General features: G+C 44.9%; 1 protein-coding gene across 1 annotated transcript; it reads left to right on the plus strand.

The window, feature by feature from the left end:
- The first annotated feature begins 5049 nt into the window (after window positions 1–5049).
- LOC8026464 (juvenile hormone acid O-methyltransferase-like) lies at window positions 5050–20944 on the plus strand. Its single transcript, XM_002403721.5, has 3 exons — window positions 5050–5583; window positions 19006–19165; window positions 20772–20944. The coding sequence occupies exons 1-3, from the start codon at window positions 5050–5052 to the stop codon at window positions 20942–20944; spliced, it is 867 nt and encodes a 288-aa protein (XP_002403765.3).
- The last annotated feature ends 2501 nt before the right edge of the window (window positions 20945–23445 follow it).

Raw genomic sequence — 23445 nt, forward strand, 5'->3', positions numbered from 1 at the left:
ATACGCCAAAAAGCGAACAGGTGGAGGCTGAAGTGGACGACATATGGCGCAGCTGTAATTTATACCAATTATGCCAGAAGAAAAACTAAAACGAGATTAGAAAACACAATAGAGATCAGGCAGTAAAACTTCATATCCAAAAGATAACAATGTGTTGTTTTTTTTTTGAACCGGAAATCACTTGCGTGCACATAGAGAGAGCCACATACTTGGCTAGACTCACTTCACTTATTAGAACTAGATTCCTCCAGTACAACATATATACTTTTAGGGCAAATAATAAACATATTACTAGCACAATTAACATATCTTTCAAAACTGCAATATGGAACGCGTAGAACCTTAAACCTTTTGGTGTCATTTTCCACCACAATTCATATTAAACTGCTGAAGTGAATGATCTCCGAAGAGAGGTTTCTCGATCAATTGGTCTAATTCTTAAATTAAGATAGCCTCTCACAAATCGGTTAAAATTATATACATCTCTAATTCACTCGAGGCTGCATTATTATGCATAATGTGGGCAACAACAACAAGAAATAATGTTTAACGCATACATACATTGCGAAAACGCGCAGTTCTGTTGATTGATATTCGACCAGGGTACGATCCGACCACTCCTAGTATTAACTTAAAATACTAACAATAGGTAACCTACTTTGTGTAGGCATATACCTTTTTTAATTCATACTCAAATTAACGCTAATCCCATCAGCTATAACGACACATATTTAGCTAAGTAAATAAATTGACATTTAGGCCCTAAGAAGTTTATAAAGCCTAAGGTTAGAACTAATTACGGTACCCAAAACTATCCTATTAGATAGCGGACATTCTAAGCAAACACCATCGAGCCTATAAGTTGGCCCAGAAAATACCTTTCATGTTTTATTAAAAAAAAATAACTCAGGAATCACTTGAATGTTTTGAGTGCATAACCCAATAAGTTGAGTTCTAAATTAATTTCCTTTGTGAGAGAAAAAAATTATTTTTTTGTGCTTGATGGTTTTATTTTAGTTTTAATCTTAATATTGTACGCTCGCTTGTTGAGTGATGTCACCGGGGTTGGGACCTTGTCAGGTGATTTTATTCGCCTTTTGTCCAACTCGCTTGGCAATTGTGCAACAATTAAAATAAACAAACACAGGTCGTCCAGTGTCACACCGCCCGTCAGTGGAAGCTTGTATCTTGGCTTGACTTGTGGGTACGTGAATGATAAAAACAGAAGGGTAGATTCATTTGAGATGAAAAACTTGGGTTGAGGTGGGCATTTCGATTTGCCTGAAATAGATATATGGGCAATCATACCTCAAATCGCCTAAAAAGGGGTGTTTCAAAACTTCAATATAAAACTGCTGGGCTAATTCTTCAATGTAACGACACTGGAAACAGCATTGGTATGCAATTTATAGTTCTCATGCTTTTTTTTTACTATACAAGGAATAGTGATAAACTTCGAGATTTGAGCAATTGTCATAGATTGACCATTCGCGTATTCCGAAAGGGTCAGGTGAATTTTGCAGAAGGAAACTTTGTACATGATGTTTATAACGACAGTAAAATAATAAAGAAACCATAGAATGTGTTTTGTTAATTATTTGACGTAGAGTACAAGATACGGTCAATAGAAACTTGTGCAGGAAATAAAAAAAGAAAAACTCTTGCATTGTACTAAGCAATGCAAACAAAAGTTGCTAAAAAACGGCGTGAATGCCACCTTGATTTTTCCCTTATTTGCAATTTAAAGGGAACTACGGGGAGGAAAAAAATATATGGTTCCCAGAAAAAAAAAATTACCCAGAAATGCTTGCTTTACGGTAGCGAAGCAGTTTAAAGGGGAAAACAAGTGCAGCCCAAAACAATAACAATTCAAGTCAGCCCATAAATTCACTGATCCTTTTTTGAATGCTTTAAGACTAGTGCCCAGTGGAGAGTGCTCAAGCATCGCGCCGTTTTGCATGACCGCAGGTTTACGCAACTTGAATTAAGCTGGATGTGTTGAAGATTTCATAGAGATAACTTACCACAAAGAGCGACAAATTGTTCTTCTCAAAACGGACGCCTGACACGAAATATTAAAGGTGCAACGATTTTATTTTTAAATGATTTGAATCTCGTCATTTTTACGTTGTTTACCGTGTCCCGGAGGGTAGAGAAATCCTCTTCTTCATTAAAAAAAATTTTGTGATTCCGCTGCATAGACGCAAAGCAAAAGTCGAGCTTTTCCCCCACCTGCAGCCGCAAGTGGCAGCCGAAGGAACTACGGCGAGAAGATTACGTGACCTCGCTCGGCTCTAAGCTGCAGCATAACGCCCGCTAATCTCAGCAGAGAGAGGAAGCGCCCTCCGAGAGAGCACATGGGAAGCTACACGGCACCCGAATTACGTCACTTGGAGTGCGACCAGGTGTGACCCTGAAGACTGGGAGTGAGTTTAGGGGTACCAGAAATGCCAATATTTATCTATTTTTTTTTACGCAACAACTAGGACACGCAGGTGAAAACGGGTTTCTATTCTTTACTTCAGAAATGTTAGAGGGCAACTTCCACAACTTTTTCACCGAAGTCAGGAAACCCTTAAGAACACTACTGAAAAAGGCCCGTACTAAACAAAATATTAATAACTCATCAAAGTTACTTGGGATGACATGAACGAAGCTACTTCAGATATTACGTGAGTTTTCCTCAAAAGGATGCGAGATTTTGAAGAAGAAAAAAAAACGCGCTCCGGAACTGGTGGAAAGCGTTTTCAAAGCACTGAAGATCCGCCACTTGCCTTAATTATTATTACCAGCCTTTTACATAATATTAAAGAAAGCCATCGATTACAATCACAGTTACTCTTGGTTAAAAAGTATTTAATTAGAAAAAAGTAGTTTACCATTACTTTAAAAGGTAACCGTTACTTTTCTGAATATTTAAGATTTTCAAAACCTGGCAATTTCTTTTTGGGTTGAAAACGGGCTTCTTTTATTCTCCCTTTCATTAGAGTCCCGGGATAAAATACTTCTCATCTTCTTAGACAACCACTTTTGGTAGACCAACCTTCTGCTGGAGGCTTGGTTCGAGTATTCCTTCGTAGCAAACTTGTCCAAACAAAGGACGCTATTAGGCATAGAAAGTGAAACTCTTCCTTGTACGAACTTGGGAGCGAAAATTAACTCATAGTAGGCAAAATGCGCGATGTTTTGGGAGGTCAATCTGGGCCACAGTATTCAAAAATACATTCAATTCGAGATTTTTTTTTATTTTGATTAGACCAATCCAATAATTTCTTTTCGTATATACTTGGCGCATACCGAATACACGGAACCTATTTATAGCATCTGCGGCGCAATGGAAGATAGAATGTTCCGGCGTTTTTATACCCATACACCTATAAATGCACCGCAAAAATGCATAATGTTATTCTACCCTGATCAGCTGGGCTTACTCATAAAAACGCGAAATTTCTGTCGCAATATTTTTTCAGAAATTTCTTAAAACTATGACCCAGAGGAAGCTAAATTCACGCAAACGAAACACGATGTTGCGCTTTTTTCGGTAAACCGATGCTTGGTGGGAGTTAATTAATACCATTTATCTGATAATTCGCAGATTTTGTGTAGTTATGAGACCCCATGTTTTAAGGCTATTTCATTTTGTGACGCCAGAAGCGGGCGCTTTATTTAGTAGAAACATTTTCTTAGTGAATTTCGTTAGCGATGTTTTTGCCATCACACATTAGAGTTGTCAGAAGCTCCCGAGATTTATTCACCGGAATGCGTGGCGCGAGCAACATCTTGTTGCTTAGAAGAAACCTTCCCAGCGTGAGTTCTTCTGAGAAAAAGAAATGAAGGACTGAACATCGACGTTATACAGCGCCTCATCTTCTTGCGCAACCAGGTGAGTGATTATCAAGATTTCCTCCCAATTAATTTGTTAACCCAACATTCGTTTTTTTTCACATTGTGATAAATGTATTAAGGTCATTTGTATGTTCATTATTTTAAGATAAATTTCAAGAAGAGATTATTATAATGGAGAAGCGGGCTGCATATGTTTCAGTCGTCAACACCTCAAATATTTATATTTAATGTATACAAATAAATAAAAGAAATATTGATCCCTGTATGAATTCACAATTGTCACAACAAAAGATGAGATACATTATCGGACCCTGATATACCCCTGTGTATCCTGCACTCACACAAAACTTATGTATTAGCTTTTTCGCATCGGCGGCCTGGGGCCTCCTTCACAAGTGGTAACTTTAGCGCACCCTTTAGCTTTCCATGTGGTCCAACTCAGAAATAATTGAATAATTTAGGGGTTTTCCATTACGCTCAGAAGGTTCCTAATTGGAACTATATGTTCATTTCTAATATTTAAAAGACTAATATTATATTTTAGCAAATTTTTTTAAATATTTTCTTGCAATATATTTTGTCCGCCGTAACTGGCAGTTTGTTCACGAAAAGAGATAGTTTATTTTTATCTTCCAAACTCCTTTTTTACGTTCAGAAGTTTTTGCAGATACACCTGGTATAGGAGGCAAACTTTACGGATACCTACTAAGGAACGAGGCTTTGAATATGCCACTAGAATGCCCAAAGTATCGGATGTTTGACGTTTCTTTTCTTTTTTTATTTCTGGTATCAAAAGTAAAAAGCAAAAGTTGAATAATGAAAACAGTAATAGTGCGGCGCAGCATGCATCAGCAAGAAGAAATACTGAGAGTTTCCGCTTTACTTTATTCTTAACAACCGACAGAACTTGGCATATTAACTTGGTAAATTAATATAGCTACCCCGACACGTGTCTCATTTCAAACGAAACCAACTAAAAACGCATATGGATAATCGGAGGATGTTGAACGTGTAACCCGAATCCGCTTGCACACCTGCGGATGCCAAGCATTCTGGACACAAGCATATGTTCTGACGTTGCACGACATCCTTTTTGCGGAGTTACAGTCCGTGATCCCATCCAGCGTTCTGTTCTTTTCAGGCTCTCCGGCCGTAACGCACCGAATAAGGATCTCTCGTCATTCCTGCCCTGAGTCTGTCGCGATGGCAAACACCGAACCCACCGAATACACGCTGACGCCAGAGCTGTACGTTAACGTAACTGCGGCGAAATGGTTTTCCACATCTGCCGATGTGCTGCGCTCCGTCCAAGGGTCGTTCCCAAGCGGCCCGACCGAGGACCAGCAGTTCCTGGACCTTGGTTGCGGCCCCGGGAACATCACGCGCGACGTGCTCCTGCCCCAGTGCCCACCTTGCCGAAGACTCGTCGCCGTCGACTCGTCCGAGGACATGCTGAAATATGCGAGGGAGCGTTTCTCCCACCCCAAGATCGTCTACGACACCCTCGACATTGTGTCTGACGACCTGTCAGAATTCGTGGGGCGGTACGGCCTCTTCGACCGCGTCTACGCGCTCCACCTCCTCAACTGGCTGAAGGACCAGGAGCAGGCGCTCAAGAACATCGCCAAGCTGATGAAGCCGGGAGGAGAGGCACTCTTTACTTTCAGCGCCAGCACCCCGCAGATGAGATTTCGTAAGAAGTTGGCCGGAATGCCGCGCTGGAGCAAGTACGCAAAGGTAAATGTTGATAAAAAATGGGTCCATGTTCCTACGGTGCCTGACTCCAAATTAAAGACCAAAATGCAGTAGCGCTATGATGTTTCTCGTATGAAGGTCAGAATCGGCTGATTAAATTGAGACGAACATCGACCCCTCACTCAGCGCTTGGTCATAGTACAACGGGCCCATCTAGGTTCTCTTATCGCTCTTTCCCGGCATCTCATTGGCCAAATCCTACTCTGAGCCTTAGCAAAGTGCCGGTTCTGCTCAATGATGTCCTTTTCGGCCCACACGTTTTGCTTTAGATGCAGCGTGAAGGCTAGAATAAAAAATAAAAATGAAACGTGATTCTAGCATGTATTGTACTGGTGGTGGGTAGCGGCGTAAAGCAGGCAGTTTTTAGCATTGCTCTACTTACACTCATAAAATTTTATTGTCATAAATGCACTACCTAAATAAACATTCGTGAAATATTCAATACACCCCGTTTATTGGAGTTTTCATACGAATATGTGTACGTCCGAGTTGAGCTCAGAAACACCATGCAGGTGGTAGTTCATTGAGACGTTGGTAAGAACCTATGCGGCTGAGATTGACGACGATGTCGAGCGAGATGAGCAAGCGCGACCGAGGCGATCACCTCAATTTAAACAAACGATAAAAGATTGGGAGTAGGATATTCACTTAAAAACTAATAGACAAAACCTTTCCAATCTAAATACCAATGTCTATTTTTGACAAAACTCTCAGGCAGAAAAGTTATAGTTTTTTTATTTCATTATTAGTGTGGTGACATATTTACTTATTTATTATTTATTTATTTCTGTACTGACGTTTTTCCTATACAGTTTTTTGACTGACTTATTTAATTATTTGTTTATTTATGGCAAATATTTTAGAAGTAAACCGATGTGATTAGTATAGTTCACTGTACACGAAGTTAAACAAAAATAGGTAATGACATGTGGAATGAACACAAAGGCAATAAGGAATGCGTAATTACTGACAAGTCTTTTTGTATTGCTTTTTTAAAGTGCACAGTTTTTTCCGTAACTTCGGTCATGGAGTCTCCCCAAAGTGAAGCGATTAAATTACTTCAGTTATAGCAAATGTATTACGAGAATAGAAGATGGAATTGCAGAGCTACCCAGTTCGGACAGGAAAATCCGATTACACTGGTGTAGGAATTCAATTACGGTAATTTAATTGGTGTAATTCGACTGTTTTATGGCAAATAATTTTTACATAATTTCCCCGATACATAATTTATATATTACTATACGTTAAATATAAACTTAATTGAACAAATGTTATCTTTTTTAAATTTTACTAAATAAAATAAAACTGCGGCAACAAAATCTTCTTTCCTTCTTTTTCTTATTGAACCATATTCTACGAATTTAAACAAAAAGGAAAGCTTATGAAGTTCTGTTTTTCAACTACCCAAGCTGAATATTTTTTTTCAATATCCGGATTTTACTTTTTGCAGCATGCTAATAATTATTCCTAAATTAGGAAAAACTCTTAATAGAACGGCAAATTAAGATGATGCCAAAATCAGAAATCAAGTTTCCTTGCGCTTTTTAGTGGACTGAGGCCACATGTACTACTTGCAGGCCATGCAGTCAATTTAAAAATAAATAGAGCATGGCAGGTAGAGTTTACCTTCTGCTGGAATTAGCGTCTACGGCATTCTTTTCACAATTTCAAGCAACTTTAGGAGAAAAAGTTCAACTATTCAAATTAGATCATATGTAATCACACCTTGAGTTGCGGTAGGTGCATTCAGATTGAAAAAGGGTAAGAAGAAAATATCTTAGTACACAATAACTTGGCAAAACAAAAACCACGTAATACTGCACAAATACGAATAGCAGCTGGAAATGAAACATAATTTAATTGCGGAGAAACGATCACCAGTAAGCGTCCCTCAAGTATGATTGCACCAAAAAAGTAATTTGGACGTAACGACATTACTTTCTAAAATATTGCGTAATTGCACGCAATGCCAACACTCTAAAAAAAAAGGGTATCACCTTACACCCTTTTGTCCCATATAATACACCCCAAAACTTCATTTCGACGTACAGCGCCTCATAGTTGAACAGACGGCCCCAAATTTTACGAGGGGCTTGATAACGGTGCGAGATAACTCATTAAATTTTTAAAGTAGGTATCAAAGTCAAAAGAAAGAAAACATGGAGTTTTTGCAGTAGGGCGAAGAAAACTTCGATAATCTTTTTTGTAGTCAATAATACTTACATTACCTATCTGAATAAGTTGTACCACACGGCTATCAAGCGCCTCGTAAAATTTGGGGCCGCTTGTTCGATTACAGGGCGCTGTACGGTCGAATTGAAATTTTTGGGTGTATTATATGGGACAACGGGTGCAATAGTACACCCTTTTTTCTGTGAGTGAATACATATGCCAGTACCTGATGGTACTAGACTTCTCTGAAAAGGAAATCAGTGCAGTTCTTTTATATCGCATTCTAAGTAAACATAACCAATTGGCTTAACAAAATCTTTTATTATCTTCACTAAGAGCTTAGTAGAATGGCTAACATAATGGCGTGGCCAATGACCGAAAACTAAGGGACGGAACGAGCGGGTTGGTATGGATAGTAAACTTGAGGAAGAAAACGAGAAAGGACGGACAAACACAAACTTCCAACTGGCAACAACATTTAATAACACCAAGAGTTTGCTTATATACAGGAAAAAAGGGGGGGGGGAAGAAAAGGGTGTGGAAAGGAGGAGCACTATGCCGTCAAGGGTGCGTCGTCGCTGTCGGGAACGTCGGGGGAGATAGCTCCGAACTGAGAAATCTTATCTCTTTCCCCGAAAGGGCAATGGAGGGGGAGCCGATGTTGTCCTTGGATCGACACATGGCGAAGGCCTCCAGAATCTCCCGACCATACCTCGAGGGGTGACCCCCGATTCTTGTTGTAGAGGGAAGGACGGCCGAGCAGGAAGTACATTCCGATGCGTGTTTGGCGATCGGGTGGTGAATAACCTCTGAACCGTCGGAGACCGCTTTTTTAACCTCGTTCGCGTGCTCTCTCAGGCGGTCGTTTAAGCAGCGCCCCGTTTGGCCGATGTATCGGGCACCACAGGACATAGGTATTGAGTAAACACACTCTTTGCGGCAAGGAACGTAACAGGTTTTGTGGTTCTTTTGGCAAGGGGGCGCCGGTCCGGGGCTGTTGACTTTTTTGCAAATAGATGCCAGTTTAAACTTACACGAGAAAACCACGTTGGTGTTGAAGCCCTGAGCTATTGATTTCAGTCGATGCGAAATGTTATGAATGTATGGGATGCACGCGAAGCGGGTGTGTGCATAGGGTGTGTGCATAGGGTGTGTGCATAGGGTGTGTGCATAGGGTCGTGCCTAGCGCCCATCCTAAGCGAAAGCTATATGTTTCACGTTGACACAAAGGTTCAATCAATCCTTGAGCAGGAATTTCCCGAAGCCTTGGTTTATCGCTACGTAGATGATTATCTTATCATTCATTCCACTTATTCAGATACCGCAGCGATTGAAAGCGTTTTCCAGAAGAACTCCTTCGGGCTCACGTTCACAAAAGAGACCCCTTCATCTGAGGGATTACAGTTCCTTGATCTGAGATTGGTCCCCACCAGTGTCGGGATCTGCTGGTCCAATCAGCAGAGGTCTGCGAAGCCTGTCCTGCCGTTCAGCAGCTCGCACTCAAAAAACGTAAAAACTGGTATTGTCCGAAACCTTATTGCTGTTGCCAAATCCAAGTCGTGTCACCACCTTTCCGCAACTAGTCTGTCCAATCAGATAGGCCGCCTTCTCAAGGCAGGTTACCCAAACGACTTGATCGAGCTTACCATCAAAAGACGTGTCACAGGGCCCCAATCCAAAAAGCCGCCTCCAAGGTCCCGCTTCGCGTGCATCCCCTACATTCATAACATTTCGCATCGACTGAAATCAATAGCTCAGGGCTTCAACACCAACGTGGTTTTCTCGTGTAAGTTTAAATTGGCATCTATTTGCAAAAAAGTCAACAGCCCCGGACCGGCGCCCCCTTGCCAAAAGAACCACAAAACCTGTTACGTTCCTTGCCGCAAAGAGTGTGTTTACTCAATACCTATGTCCTGTGGTGCCCGATACATCGGCCAAACGGGGCGCTGCTTAAACGACCGCCTGAGAGAGCACGCGAACGAGGTTAAAAAGCGGTCTCCGACGGTTCAGAGGTTATTCACCATACCTCGGCGAAGTCACTCACGAACTCGCTCACTCACACTCACTCACGCTCACCGCGTCATGGTGAAGGGCTGTGAATGACTTCGTGAACTCGGACCAAGTCGTGATGTGAAGGGGATGTGACTTCGTGAATGCGGAAGGAGTCGTGATGTGAATGGGCGTGACTCCGTGAACGCGAAAGAACCCGTGATGTGAAGGGGATGTGACTTCGTGAACGCGGAAGGAGTCGTGATGTGAACAGGCGTGACTCCGTGAACTCGGAAGAAGCCGTGATGTGAAGTGGATGTGACTTCGTGAACGCGGAACGAGTCGTGATGCGAAGGGGAGTGACTTCATGAACTCGGAAGGAGCCGCGATGTGACGGGGAGTGACCTCGTGAACTCTGACGCACCCGTGATGCAGTGGTGAAGGACTTCGTGACTCTGGTGTTTACGTGATGTGATGGTGAATGAATTCGTGAACTGAATTTGTGATGTGATGGGGACTGAGTTCGTGAACTAGGAGTCAGGACTCAGGAGATGTCGGTATGGATTTGCTTGCGTGTGCGTACTCTAGGCGACTGATAGCCGACTTGACATTTGGTAGTGTCTGCAGCATGTTGGTGCCCTTACACGCACAAACATGCTGTGGCGGTTAGTATAGAGTGTAGACGGAGCAGAAACTTGGAAGGAACTTCTGTTAGAGGCCAGAACGAGATTCGTAGGGGTGGTCTGGTAACGTTTGGGGGAAGCAACTGCAGGGGCGTTTGCTTTGGAGGACTTTGAGAGAGGATGTGACATTTTGCGTGTGCGACTGTGCGCGGCTTAGGCGCGGAATCGGAAATGGGGAGGGGACTGTGTATTGCCAACGAAGCGGCACCAGCGCTTCCCAGATGGGGATTGGGGGGGAGGGGGGGGGGGATGTTTGGACCGGCACAGACTTAGCGGCGACTCCAACGAGTTTGGCGGGCCTCCGCTCTTCTGCCCCGATAGTGCGGGCGTGCGTACCCACGTCGCGTAGTACACGTGCAGCTTAGCGAACGTTAGGGGGGCTTTGTCTGTGCGCGGCAGACGTTTGAGCCTCCTGCATGGCCGTGGGGTTCCGTTTACGCGGCGCGGCGGCTCCTCCTTTCGGTGTGTGTGTCTTTGTGTGTCATTGTGTGTGGGGGGCCGGGGAAGGTGTCGTTTTGCCACTGTGCTATTCTGCCACGGGAGGGTTTCTCTTCGGGTTGAGTGCATCTGCGTGCGTCCGTGCGCCCATGTTTTTGTCTTTTGTAAGCGCGTGCGTGCGCGCACCCCTCAAGGAAACACAAATAAAACCGTCTTCCCGGAGCTTTTACGCGAGTACTGGTGTGACCCTAACCGAGTATACAATGTTTGTTTTCTCGCTCTCGCCTAATAATGCTTACAGATATTCTGATGCTGGTAATATGCGGCATACGCTCGTTTTTATCCGTCCACACGAAAAAGCGTGCGCCGGATTTGATCTGTTTCGGCCGCTTCCGGATTTTTTCAAACGCTATTTAGCATCTAAGATCTCGGGAAGGCTTGACTCTATTCTAGAAAAATCACGAAAGTTTACGGGCTTTATCCATATGCCAGAGAATTATGATAATTTTAAAAATGTGAGGAAGCAGCCGATTGGCATCACGGTTTGTCGCTCACCTTTCCTAACAAGCGCGCGGACCTGTCCGTTGCAATAACAGGCGGAGAGAATTTTACGTGCTCTCAGGCGTTTAGGTGGGGGACTTCGCTTGCCGTTGCCGATAATAGGTTTCATCACAGTCGTGCATATGCCTGAGTTCTTGAATTCTAGGAATACGATCAGAGTTCTTCGATCTCCGTTGAACGTGAATATTGACTAAAGGGGTTTTTGTTTCTGTTTATTTGAGCAAAAGTCAGCTACTGGCACGATACTTGTCTGTAAAAGCCGGACCCCATCAAAAAATATGCGACGAACACGTGGCGAAACTCAATCCACTAACCAGCCTAGCCTTACTCCGTGAACAGCGCTTCGAACGCGAAGGCGGAGTACGAGTGTTCAAAGATTTTTGATAAAATGACATAAATCTTTTCCAAGGGGGGAGACAGATAGTCCGTCCCCATTTCTGAATTTATCTATTTTTTTATGCTAGCTAGTTTTGCATGCGAACCATATCGGCCACATTTTGCTGGAGTGCTTTTCATTTGAAATCGAGACCACTCTTCTTACATAAGCGCTTAGACATTCGTCTCCTCCTTATTTTCCTGAGCAAGTGACTCATTCAAAGGTCTGCTGAGTTTTTTCAACAGCGTCGGAGCGATACGAATGGCTCTCACTTCGATTGGAAGTGAGAGCCCGTCACACAGGACCACAAGCAAACCGCGATTGCGTTGTCATCACCGTCATCCTTCTGTTGCAAGCAGGCTACCAATGAAAAACAAGGTGCGCGGTCGAGGTCGAAGTCAAATTCGAAGTAAGTGTTTATACGACGTGCAAGTAGGGGTACCAACACGTGTCTTCCGCGCTTGCGAACGCTATCGTGACCCATTGAAAAGAAGTAAATACGAAGAATATCCCAACAATCAGCGGGAAACATAAAGGGCGCGCACAGAACGCGCGAAGACGAGACAGAAAAGCGCGCGCCGTCATTGGTCAAAACGAGGTGTAAATAGCGGTACATCAGAGCGTCTGAGGGGTAAACAAACACACGAGGCGCGCAAAGAGCTGAGTAAGCCTGTTATTTTTAAAACATGAAAAACTATTGAACCGGGCTTGCCGCGTTCCTTTAAACTTTTTTCATGCACGTCGCTGGGCTGTTCTGGGGCACGTATCGTCGGTTCACTCAAAGAGCTTTTACTTTCCCACGCTCTTTAGAGCCTGGCATTGCACCTTTTTGTCAGATGAGCCGGCGATGACCAGTTTTTCTGACAGGCTGTGTTCCCCGTCTAGAAGTGTGGACGAGCTGTTCACCCGTCCTCCCATCCAGGGCCGTACCCAGAAAAAAATTTCGGGGGGGGGGGGGGGGGGGTTTCGGGGACAACGGCGGCCATTTTGAAAGTGTCTATTGTCTTATTTTCGCCTATGAATCATGTGCATCGGTGGCATATAATGGAGAGTTACAGCAAACCGGGGAACCGGCCCCGGTTTGGTACCCGGTAGCCGACCGGCGCCACTGCGCGTGCGCAGAGGTAAAGATTAAAATCGGCTGGCTGCCAGTGCATGACCAGGGCCGTACCCAGAAAAAAATTTCGGGGGGGGGGGGGGGGGGTCAGAACCCCCTACCCCCCCCCCCCCCCCCCTCCTGGTTACGGCCCTGCTCCCATCTTGCATTTCCCACCAGACCTTGTTTCAAAATGACCCTTCTTTTGTAACAAAAACAAAATTAAGAACCTGCCTCTATTCATCTCAAAGACTATGTTTGATGTTCGCTGAAGGCGTCCTCACTGGCTCTGTCTGCTTGAAGAAATCACCGGTTATCAAGGGGAGCTGAGGGAGCGAAGACGACCTCTGTTTCCCTTCCTTTCGAGGTTAGTTAGCTTGCTTCTCCTTGCTAACGTCGTCTTTAATTTCACTAGAAAAACGATAAACGGTAGGGAGTTCTTTTAGACGGTTTTTGTGCTCAGTAACGATACCCAATAACGATACTATGCATGCACAAAAACGACAGAGGAGTATCGGGTATCCTTACAGGAATTATTGGAACAACACACAAAACTCCCTAGTTTCTTAGACGTGTAAAGGAAGTATAAGCACTTACTTAATTCGTCCCCAACACGCTCGTTTGTGATTAGTGCTTTTGTGTTTCAAGCTTGGGGTAAGCTTTTGTGTTTCAAGCTTGAGGCAACCTGTAGGTACAAAGTTTGACCTTGCCAAGTGTAGGGAAAAGTTCGCTGTTCGGCTTTTTCCTTACGTCCTTTGTCGACTCGTTGTGACCTGTTCTTTTTTGTTACGGGTTACGTGTGGAGTCTGTCGGTTTTGGTTTTAAGGAGCCTTTTGGTTTTTGTATTGAGGAGCATCTCTGTTACGCCCGACGCGCCACCACCGCGCCGTGACGTAACAGAGATGAGTTCATGTATAGGCGAATATGTCGCCGAAATTATGTTCTGGCTATACACGAACCAACGAACCCATCTCTGTTACGTCACGGCGCGATGGTCGCGCGTCGGGCGCACTTCCGGTCTGGGGCTGAAGGCGGAAGTCCCTATGTGAGACATGTATTCTAGGGTTGTATTAAAAAAAAACCTGACAAAAACTTGCCTTCTCGTCAAAACGCCGCAACTGGGGCTGCACCAAAAGAGTCGAGAAAGGTTTGAAGATCAGTTTTCATGTGCTCGGTTCGTCCGAGAACGTGGATATGTGCTGTGAAAATGGAAAACCAGTCGCCGTCGGACCACGATTGCTTGGGCGGGAAGCAGTTTGGGTTAAATTCACGGATACTTGTTGTCATCAGATTTATTTGTTTTGTTCCGTCATGAAAGCGGGAATACCGCCAAGTTGTTGGGACCGCCTGCATGCGGACGTTCAGTGCGTCTTCAAGATCGAACGGCCGCCTGATCGCTCGAACTGTCGTCTGCTCTTTCAAACGCTTCTGCTCGTCGTCTGCTCTTTTAGACGACACCGGCCCGTGGACCAAATGTTGGCCCGGTACTTGCGATAAGAAGTGACTGCAGGCCTCAAAATACTTAAGTTTGAAAATTGGTAAGCAGGCTCGATGTAAACAGTGGATACAAGGAGATGGTGATCGTTGTTACCAGTGACCATCAACGACTTGTTATGCCTCATTCACTTGGTCCGATTCTGCTTGCGATTTTCAGTATCGATGTTGAACATCTCAGCTACGGTTCACGCTGTTGTAACCCGAGCGACGTCATGACTGAAAATTGCGACCGAAATTTCATCATGCGAATCAGGCTTTAGCGTACCCTCTGCGGCGTCCACACGGAATGAATCGCCGCATGTCACATTATTCACGCGAAGTTTTGTGGTATAGCGAGCCTCAGTAATTTCGCTGAGGCTGCTCAAGTAGTCAGGCATTGCCCAGGAAGACGTAGAATCAACAATTCCAACGCAGAAACCTGCGTTGGAGTCACACCACCGCCGACAACAACGCAATTCAATGGTTTGTTTATCGGCGACGCGGCGAGCTTCTTGCCCACACCCCATCGCGCATGCGCGGCGCCGGTGGCGTCGGCTAGGAGCGCTCCAGTTTGTTTGTAAACATGAGTTGGTGTATAAAATATAGTGGAAAAATGATGTGAAATGGGGTACCACCGAGCACCACGTTTCACATGCTCACGTCACGTCATGTGAGTATAACGTTAGGAAATTCATTTTTAAGTCTAGATACTTTAGACCTTGTCATTCGCAGTTTTCTCCGTTGGTAGCAGCCGCCTGCATTACTGGTGTTCTCGCGGAAAGTGGCGCACTAGCTCCCAATCAATTGCACAGCGCGTGCCATCCTGACTGAAAGCAATGTCAAGGGGTGAAACTAGAAGACCCTGTCCTCTAATAAAACGCTTCGTAGAGATTCCCGCTTCAAGAACTTGCGTCCCATCAAGTTTCCGAGTCTATTATATTCGCGAACACCGCCCCGTCGGACTTTAGCAAATGATTGACTCTTTGTCCAACAGATGTTTAGTCGAACTGTGGTAAAGTTTGAAGGTAGGCCAGTCGGTGCTGACACGTGTGACGTCACTGCTCCTCGCGCATACGCAGCACGGCTCGCCAGAAGCCACGCGAAACTGCTCAACCTCGGCCAGTGTAGACTACGCTACGAAATAAACTCCTAAAAACACGCTCCGATTCTATTCAAACATGAACTCCGAAAACACAGTACGCTACCTATAATATGAGTCTATGCGCAGCCAAACCCCGGCGTAAAACAACGAGCGCGAGGAGCGCGTGAGTCGCGCGCCTCGCCTCGGTTCAAAGCTGAGAAAAGTGGAGTCGAGCGCCATCATTAGTTATTTCGACTGCATTTCGCTCAAAGTAGGTTGAGCGACACGAACACGCCCGGAAGTAAACATATTGCTTTGAGGTGAATGATCCAATGAGTGGTTTAATTAATGATGAGGTGTACTCTGACCAACGGGTTCGAATAAAACTCAGATTTCATTGCTTCGGCAAGCTGCAAACCTCTTAAAGAGGCGACCTCTTTAAGAGGTTTTTCAGGCGAGGCACTTACTTTTTTTATTTATTTGTTTAGCTGACATACCCTCAGGGCCATCAGCATTACAGAGGTGAGCGGGAGTTAGAAGAGAACAGAACAAAGCTGTACACTTTGGAGCTCAGTCTGAGCTGTATAGATTATTTACGGCAATTTTTAAACATATAGTAAGTGGCAATTGTGGCAACAGATGTGGGAAGGTAGTTCCAGTCCACTGAAATTTTTGGGAATGGATGACTCTTGTTTTGGAATGTCTACTTTATATATATATATATATATGATGAAATCCGTGACAAAATATTAGACGGGTGATTCAGCGGTCGGCTGTGAAGTACTGCGTTATTATGGTATCTCTTATGAAAGTGACATCAACGCGCTATTTTACGACGTAAAGTGAGGTAGGCAACGATAGGCTGGTTGCCATGGATCATAATTATTAAGATAAAATACACAGAACAATTTTGTACTGATCGAACGACGGTTTAGCGAGAAAAACCTGGCCCACGACGTTTCATCGCATGCCACTTTAGCGAATGGCGGCGGTCATTTGACCGAATAGATAAAATGAAGGCCGCCGCTGTCCTGTTTTCGAGCTTGCCAAACCTTTGGCGATGGACGCTCGAACTTGATTTCATATTATTTTCCCCAAACTATAGCGAAGCACCCCTTGCTATCGTTCTGAACAGACCGCCTGGCGCGGTCTGTTTGGATGCCCAGTTTGCCGCCCCTACAAATGCCTAAACGTCGACTCGCGTATGTGATCTCTATTCGCTAAACTATAATGCGCTAAAGCGTCTTCGTTCATATAATATGGACTCTTATTAATGTTTGTAAGATGTTTCACAAAAATCGTGCAGGCAGGTTCGTGTCTGTCTCTCCTTTTTGCCCCCTCGGCGAGCGGTCGTTGGCAAAAATATAAGCGCCTTCTTTTTTTTTTTTTTGTAGAAAAAACCGTGCACAACAAAAAGTAAAAAAAAAAAAAAAAAAAAGGACAGGCCAGAAGGTTTTGAGGTGGGGTCCCCTCCACAGTCACAACGCCGACAACCAGGCGAAGTCTAGGGAGCCTTCATGTGCGCTTTGCTAGAGTGATGCCACTAGGGTGCCTTCATGTGCGCTTCGCATAGGGTGATGCCAACCGCCTGTTTCCCTTTCCCACACCCTCGTCTACCGCCATTTTGTTCCTCTCATTGTGTTCCCGTGCGCCGGAAAGTGGCCTTTGTGTCCATCGGTAATCACATATCCGAGAGGGAAAATGCTAATCCTCCCTCCGTGGGTTCCACAACCAGGACCAACTTGAATAGGGTGTCCACAACGCTGCTCCGAACTACTGAGATAAGGTGCTTGTTTCCGGGAGGGTTATAAGCTCCACGGATTATCGCCGAGGAACAAAATGGCTGCTGGTTTGTCGGCGAGTGGTATTACAAAGGATGGCATCACCCTAGCAAAGCGCACATGAAGGCTCCCTAGATGCCACCCTTTGTAATACCGCTCGCCCACAAACCAGCAGCCATTTTGGTTCTGGGCATCCGTGGGGCTAATAACTCTCCCGGAAACAAGCACCTTATCTCACAAGTTCGGAGCAGGGAAGTCAAGAAGCCGCTCGCTCTCCACAGCATGCGCGCTCGATGAAGAAAGCGCGAAACAAAACGAAAATAAAAGAAACGGGACAACAAAACTAAAACCAGAGGGAACAAGCTAAACAAAGAAAATGACAAGTGCAGGGTGCGTCGCCAGGCCCAGCCCAATACCCCCCCCCCCCCCCCCCCCACACACACACACACACACACACTGACACACACATCTGGAGCCGTCAGCGCCGCTGCGAAAGAACTTCGAGGATGGCTGAGAGCCGGAGGCAGTGGCGGTGGCCGCGACTGCAGGGGCCGACGCCGCTTTCCGTGACCTCGGTGACTCGGTGAATGGCTGTGACTCGGTGAATGACTGTGACTCGGTGAAGGGCCGTGAAGTCGAACCGGTCAAACGACTTCATGAACGGGATCAGTTCACGGACGTGAGGGGAACGACTTGCTGAACTCGATGAGCTCGTGATGGGACGGTGAGCGACTTTGTGAATTCAGAGCTGGCGGTGATGGGATGGGGAATGCTTCATGAACTCTATAGGATTCGTGATGTGACGGTGAAGTACTTCGTGAACTTGACGGATTCGTGAAGTGACGGTGAATGACTTTGTGAGATCAGAGATTGAGGTGACGTGATGGGGATGAGTTTGTTGTCCGGTTGAACTCCGTGATGTGAATGGCCGTGACTTTTGGACGTCGGTGTACTTTGTGATGTGAAGGGCCGTGAATATTAGACATCGGTGTACTCTGTGATGTGAAGGGCTGTGACGTTTGGACGTCGGTGTACTTTGTGATGTGAAAGGCGGTGACTTTTAGACGTCGGTGTACTCTGTGATGTGAAAGGCTGTGACTTTTGGACGTCGATGTACTTTGTGATGTGAAGGGCTGTGACTTTTGGATGTTGCTGTAATTAGTGATGTGATGGTGAGTGAGTGGGTTCGGAAATGCCGACCTATGCTCACCACCCGATCGCCAAACACGCATCGGAATGTACTTCCTGCTCGGCCGTCCTTCCCTCTACTACAAGAATTGGGGGTCACCCCTCGAGGTATGGTCGGGAGATTCTGGAGGCCTTCGCCATGTGTCGATCCAAGGACAACATCGGCTCCCCCTCCATTGCCCTTTCGGGGAAAGAGATAAGATTTCTCAGTTCGGAGCTATCTCCCCCGACGTTCCCGACAGCGACGACGCACCCTTGACGGCATAGTGCTCCTCCTTTCCACCCCCTTTTCTTCCCCCCCCCCTTTTTTCCTGTACATAAGCAAACTCTTGGTGTTATTAAATGTTGTTGCCAGTTGGAAGTTTGTGTTTGTCCGTCCTTTCTCGTTTTCTTCCTCAAGTTTACGAAAACTAAGTGCTTTCTTGGAGCAAATGTTTACTTCATTTATATGTGTAGTAATAAAGTACCCTGCGCAAAAAATGTGACAAATTCTAATCCCACATAAACTAGAAGATACAAGTAACTACTTTTTATATATGTATTTTTTTATTCCTTTCCAGATCTGCGAAAATTGCACTCCTCCAACAGTGGGCCTTGCTGGGAAAGAGGCCCTCGTCTCTTATATAACTGGCATTCTAAAAAACGCCAACTTTACTTTGTCCATGTGCGAAGTCCCAAGTGGCCCATACGAGCTCCATGGAGACCTGGAGCACTTAATCCGTTAGCGATCTTTTGATAACTAGGTTTGACTAGTCTCACTAAAATATAGCGGAAGGGCGGCGCGAGAAAGAACGAGAATACAGGAAAGAACACTAACTGACAACTCTTTGGCTAGCTTGCTTGTAAGTCAGATTATAACCACAAACATGAGACACAAAAAAGGACATACAGTCTATGTTTTTCGACAGATTCCTTCTGGAATCTCTCTTTGTGTTTTTTTTTTATCTGGCACCTTTGAATTGATTTCTTTTTACTTCGTTAGTCACTAACATTCTTGAACTTATGTATATGTGAATATACGGCGACTCTCTGTGGGTTGATGCGGGTTCAAAAGTTACTTCAATACATAAACCTGACTTCCATTTAGAAATTAGGCTTCAAGTACCGTAAGAAATACTCTTTGGAACCGAAACAAATTTCACGTAACTTTTTTTCTTAGTCACACATAGATTTGAAAAAAAAAAGAACCGAATTAATTTTACATCAAGGATGAAGAAAGAATAAACAATTAAAACAGGGACAACACAACCACATCTTTCAACTAGCAACAGACGAGTAAACGTTCAACAGCGAGCAGCCGACTATACCCAGTAGGAGTAGGGGAGAGAAGGGGAGAGAAGGAAAGATAAAACACGCGAAGTGCAAGTCAGGGTGGTAGGGTTATCTCGGATTTTAAAAATTCAACCTAATGATTCTATGATTTCCCTGCCGAATCTGCTGTCATGCCCCCCAAGGATTTTTGTGTCATCAAAGAGGGGATGGCAACGCAAACACGAACGGGCATGTATGACTATGGGATGATAAGAATCTGGAGAGGCCTTAGAAACTTCGTTGTGATGTTCGCGGAGTCTGTGATTGGTGCATCTGCCGGTCTGTCCTATGTATTGATGGCCACAGCTCAAGGGGATGGAGTAAACTTTCTTCTCTTTGCATGGAATGAATTTCTTTTCGTGTTTGACAGTGCAGCCAATCGGAATCCGGTTGTTGTTCACTTGTTGACAGAGTTGTTTAAGACGCATGCGGCACGAGAAGACAACATTCGTGTCGAACTTTGAGGCAATGGATTTTATCCGGTGGGCTGAATTGTGTACGTAAGGAATGACGGCGAATCGGGCTTTCTTTTTTGTGGCTGGTGACTGGCGATCTGGCCCGCGAATCATCCTTTCCATTACAGATCGGAGAAGGTCGACGGGAAACCCTGCCCTGACAACCCTCATGTGCTGCAATTTGAAGCTATCTTCTGAAAGATGACAGCAAGATTGTGTTGTCCCTGTTTTAATTGTTTATTCTTTTATCATCCTTGACTAAAACCAACACGCTCTTCTGCCAAGCAAGTAAATTTACATGTGCTTGATATGCGGTGCGACAGCTTACCTGGGGTATTTACCGTATATAACCTAGTAGTCGCGCAATAGCACACAATTCTAATTCTAATTTATATCTTAAAGGGGCAGGGCGGAGGTTGATCCCAGGATTTTTTAGTTCTGTAACACAAGCGCGAGCTTTCACTCCACTTTCCCCGGGCTCCGGTGCCCTCAGAGAGTTCTGTATCGTACCCTTTAATTAACGTTTTTTCTTACCTGTTTTAATTCTCCTCTTTCTGCAGAGGACCTGCTGGCCACAAACCCCATAAGGGCGTTTCTGACAAAGGAAGAAGAGTTGCTCCTTCTCCAAGACGCCACCGAAGAAGCAAAGCGACTGTGGGCAGGGAAAGACACCGACGCTTCACTCTTGGCGGTCAGCGCCTATGTGGTCCGCGCCTCTAAACCTAAACTCTGAACGCTGTCATAATTCAAATTCCGATGCGGCCATTCCTGGTGGTTCAAGATGAATTAAAGTTTTGGGCATATACTTGGAAGTTTCAATTGTTCTTGACTTTTTCGCAGATCTACGTTCAGATGCATGGTGTTTTGACATAAAAGCAATACCGTTCAGATAAAGTTCTCGAAGTCGTTCGTTTGCACTAATTCAAATCTTTATTAGAATACAGAAAATATGGTGAAATGTAAATTCATGGCGTTTGGTCATTTACGTTTTCAACGAATTGAGCTCTCTAGGACTAGGTCCTAGAGAGCTCAATTCAGTGATTTGATTATACAATTAAGTCTATGGCGTCCCGTAATTTCACTAGGACACCCATCTCTCTGGCTTAGTGGCCGCAGGGTGGCTATCTAGCCGCCGAGCTTTGCGGTAGGCCGGTGTTTGACACCCCAAGCAGCACATAAACGTAAAGAAAACGTCGAAAGAACGTCGAAGACGTCTGTAACGTGACGTCGTAAAACGTCGAAGGTCCGTACGTTACCTTCCTTCGACGTCGATGAAACCTTTAAATGTCCGCGAGAAAGGTGCACAGAAGGTCGAGGGGACGTTCCAAATGACGTTTGTTGCACGTCACATGCACGTCTCAGTGGGCCGTTCCGTCCTCCCTCGACGTTTATGATACGTGTGTTTACGACATCCGGACTACCAACGACGTTCACAGAACGTTGAGAAACCTTTCCAAATTACGTTCCCTAGCCGTCGTAAGAAAACGTTGTCCCCCCCCCCCCCCCGGCCAAAAAAAAAGAAGTATTTTTTTTTTGTATTATTGCGAAGGCAAGTTGCTATCATGCAAGTACGAAGGAAGTAACTAAAACACAGGTTTGGTACGAACTGTTTATTTGAGCATGTTCAGACACGAGATACAATACGGAGCGCCTCCAAAAGACGTCCCTGGATGTGCCAGCCTCAAAGATATAAAATAAGAAAGAAATTGACGTAAATAAATGAACAAGAGACGGTGTCACGCAGCGCGGAATGTTCCACTGCTTACCTCGTTCTGCTTCTGATTAATGCGCTGCCGCGCGTGCTTTAGCCGCCTTATGGCGCGTAGCTGGTACTCTCGCTGCGTGCACGAGAATGGTTTAAGATGGGGGATCCCGTCCGCTGGGCGTTCTTGATTGGGATCGTCGGAGGCGTCTGAAAAGTCTTGAACGGAGACTGGACTTGACGCGCCGTTATGTGCACTGCCACTTGGTTTCTGGGAGGCGTCATTCATATCCTCACAGGCACCTTGATCCGAGCAGTAGTACGATTCAACGTGTGAAGCGTTATGGCCTTGAAAAAGGTCCTCGAGCCGTGACTGAATACGACGGCGTTTTTGGCGATCACCGACTTCTTCATAGGGGCGACTTGAACGACTCATCCAATCGCAGCACTTATATTGTATGCAGACTCGAAAAAAAAAGAAAAATTACAACGACATAGCAGCCTGCCTCGTAGACCCGTAGACGTGACGGCCGATGCTAATGACTGGCTTTTGGAAAAAGCTGGACCGGGTCCCAGAGCTGTTTACAGAACATTCAGTGAAATATTTTGGGAACGACTGAGAAAATACATGCACCCGGAACTTAGGCTTGTCAATTGTTCGTCGTCACTATCTTCTCCCACTTTTCTCTCTCGCCCTCTTCTTGCCGAGTTTCCCGACGCATCGCATGGGGCTTTATGGAGTTGCCACTGGCATCTCCTCTGCCCACCTTTCCCCCTCTCTCTCGCGCCATGCCGGCTGGTTTTCTTTTTTTTTTTTCTTTTTCTTTTTTGTACGTAAGTACCAAAAATCTGGGCTTGAACGCTTTTTGGACCGTCATCTGGGCCATTCAGGGGTTGGCATCATGAATGTCAATTTCCACAAACCGTTGACAGTATCTACCGGATTTCGTCATTGCCGGGCATTTTATTATTATATATTTTTTTTTGGAGTCAACTCTAAAAATGCTTAAGAGGGGGCGCACCTCAGAGCCCCATAGAGAATACATGAGGTTTTTCACCAAATTAAAAAAATTCTCAGATAATAACGGCTGCGCGGATCTTCTTGAAAATTTCGGCTTTAAAGACATTGAGTCATTATCGAGTCACTAAGCGCAACAAATGTTTCATCATAAATTTAATTATATTCTTTAAAAAATCATGAAAATGGTCAAAATCGGCTAATTCGGCACTCTTGCGTTCGGAGCGAATTTACAAAATTATCTAAATTCAAACATAAGAAGTATTGCGTTTAATGTCTTCTAAATTTATTACGGAATCGAATAATATTCAAATTATTCATGTAAGTCGATTTTTTCCGTAACTACAGCAAATATAAAGAACTAAGGTGTCGGTGCTTGTTTTCGTCGTTTTTAAGGTACCTCTCTCTCCCGTGCGGTGGCGCTCGCTGTCCACGAAATGCGAAATCGTCCGTTCGGAGATCGGCCGGATCGGCACTGTGCGAGGTGTTCTTCCGCGGCCGTATTCCGCGCCCG

The sequence above is a fragment of the Ixodes scapularis genome, unplaced genomic scaffold (genome assembly GCF_016920785.2).
Source record: "Ixodes scapularis isolate PalLabHiFi unplaced genomic scaffold, ASM1692078v2 PGA_scaffold10__122_contigs__length_95168666, whole genome shotgun sequence".
Lineage (NCBI taxonomy): Eukaryota > Metazoa > Arthropoda > Arachnida > Ixodida > Ixodidae > Ixodes > Ixodes scapularis.

Bases quoted from the DNA above. Each gene is read 5' to 3' on its own strand.
- LOC8026464 (XM_002403721.5), top strand. From the start codon at position 5,050: ATGGCAAACACCGAACCCACCGAATACACGCTGACGCCAGAGCTGTAC. The intron at 5,584-19,005 runs GTAAATGTTGAT...ATTCCTTTCCAG, and splicing joins GCTGGAGCAAGTACGCAAAG to ATCTGCGAAAATTGCACTCC. The intron at 19,166-20,771 runs GTTAGCGATCTT...CTCTTTCTGCAG, and splicing joins AGACCTGGAGCACTTAATCC to AGGACCTGCTGGCCACAAAC.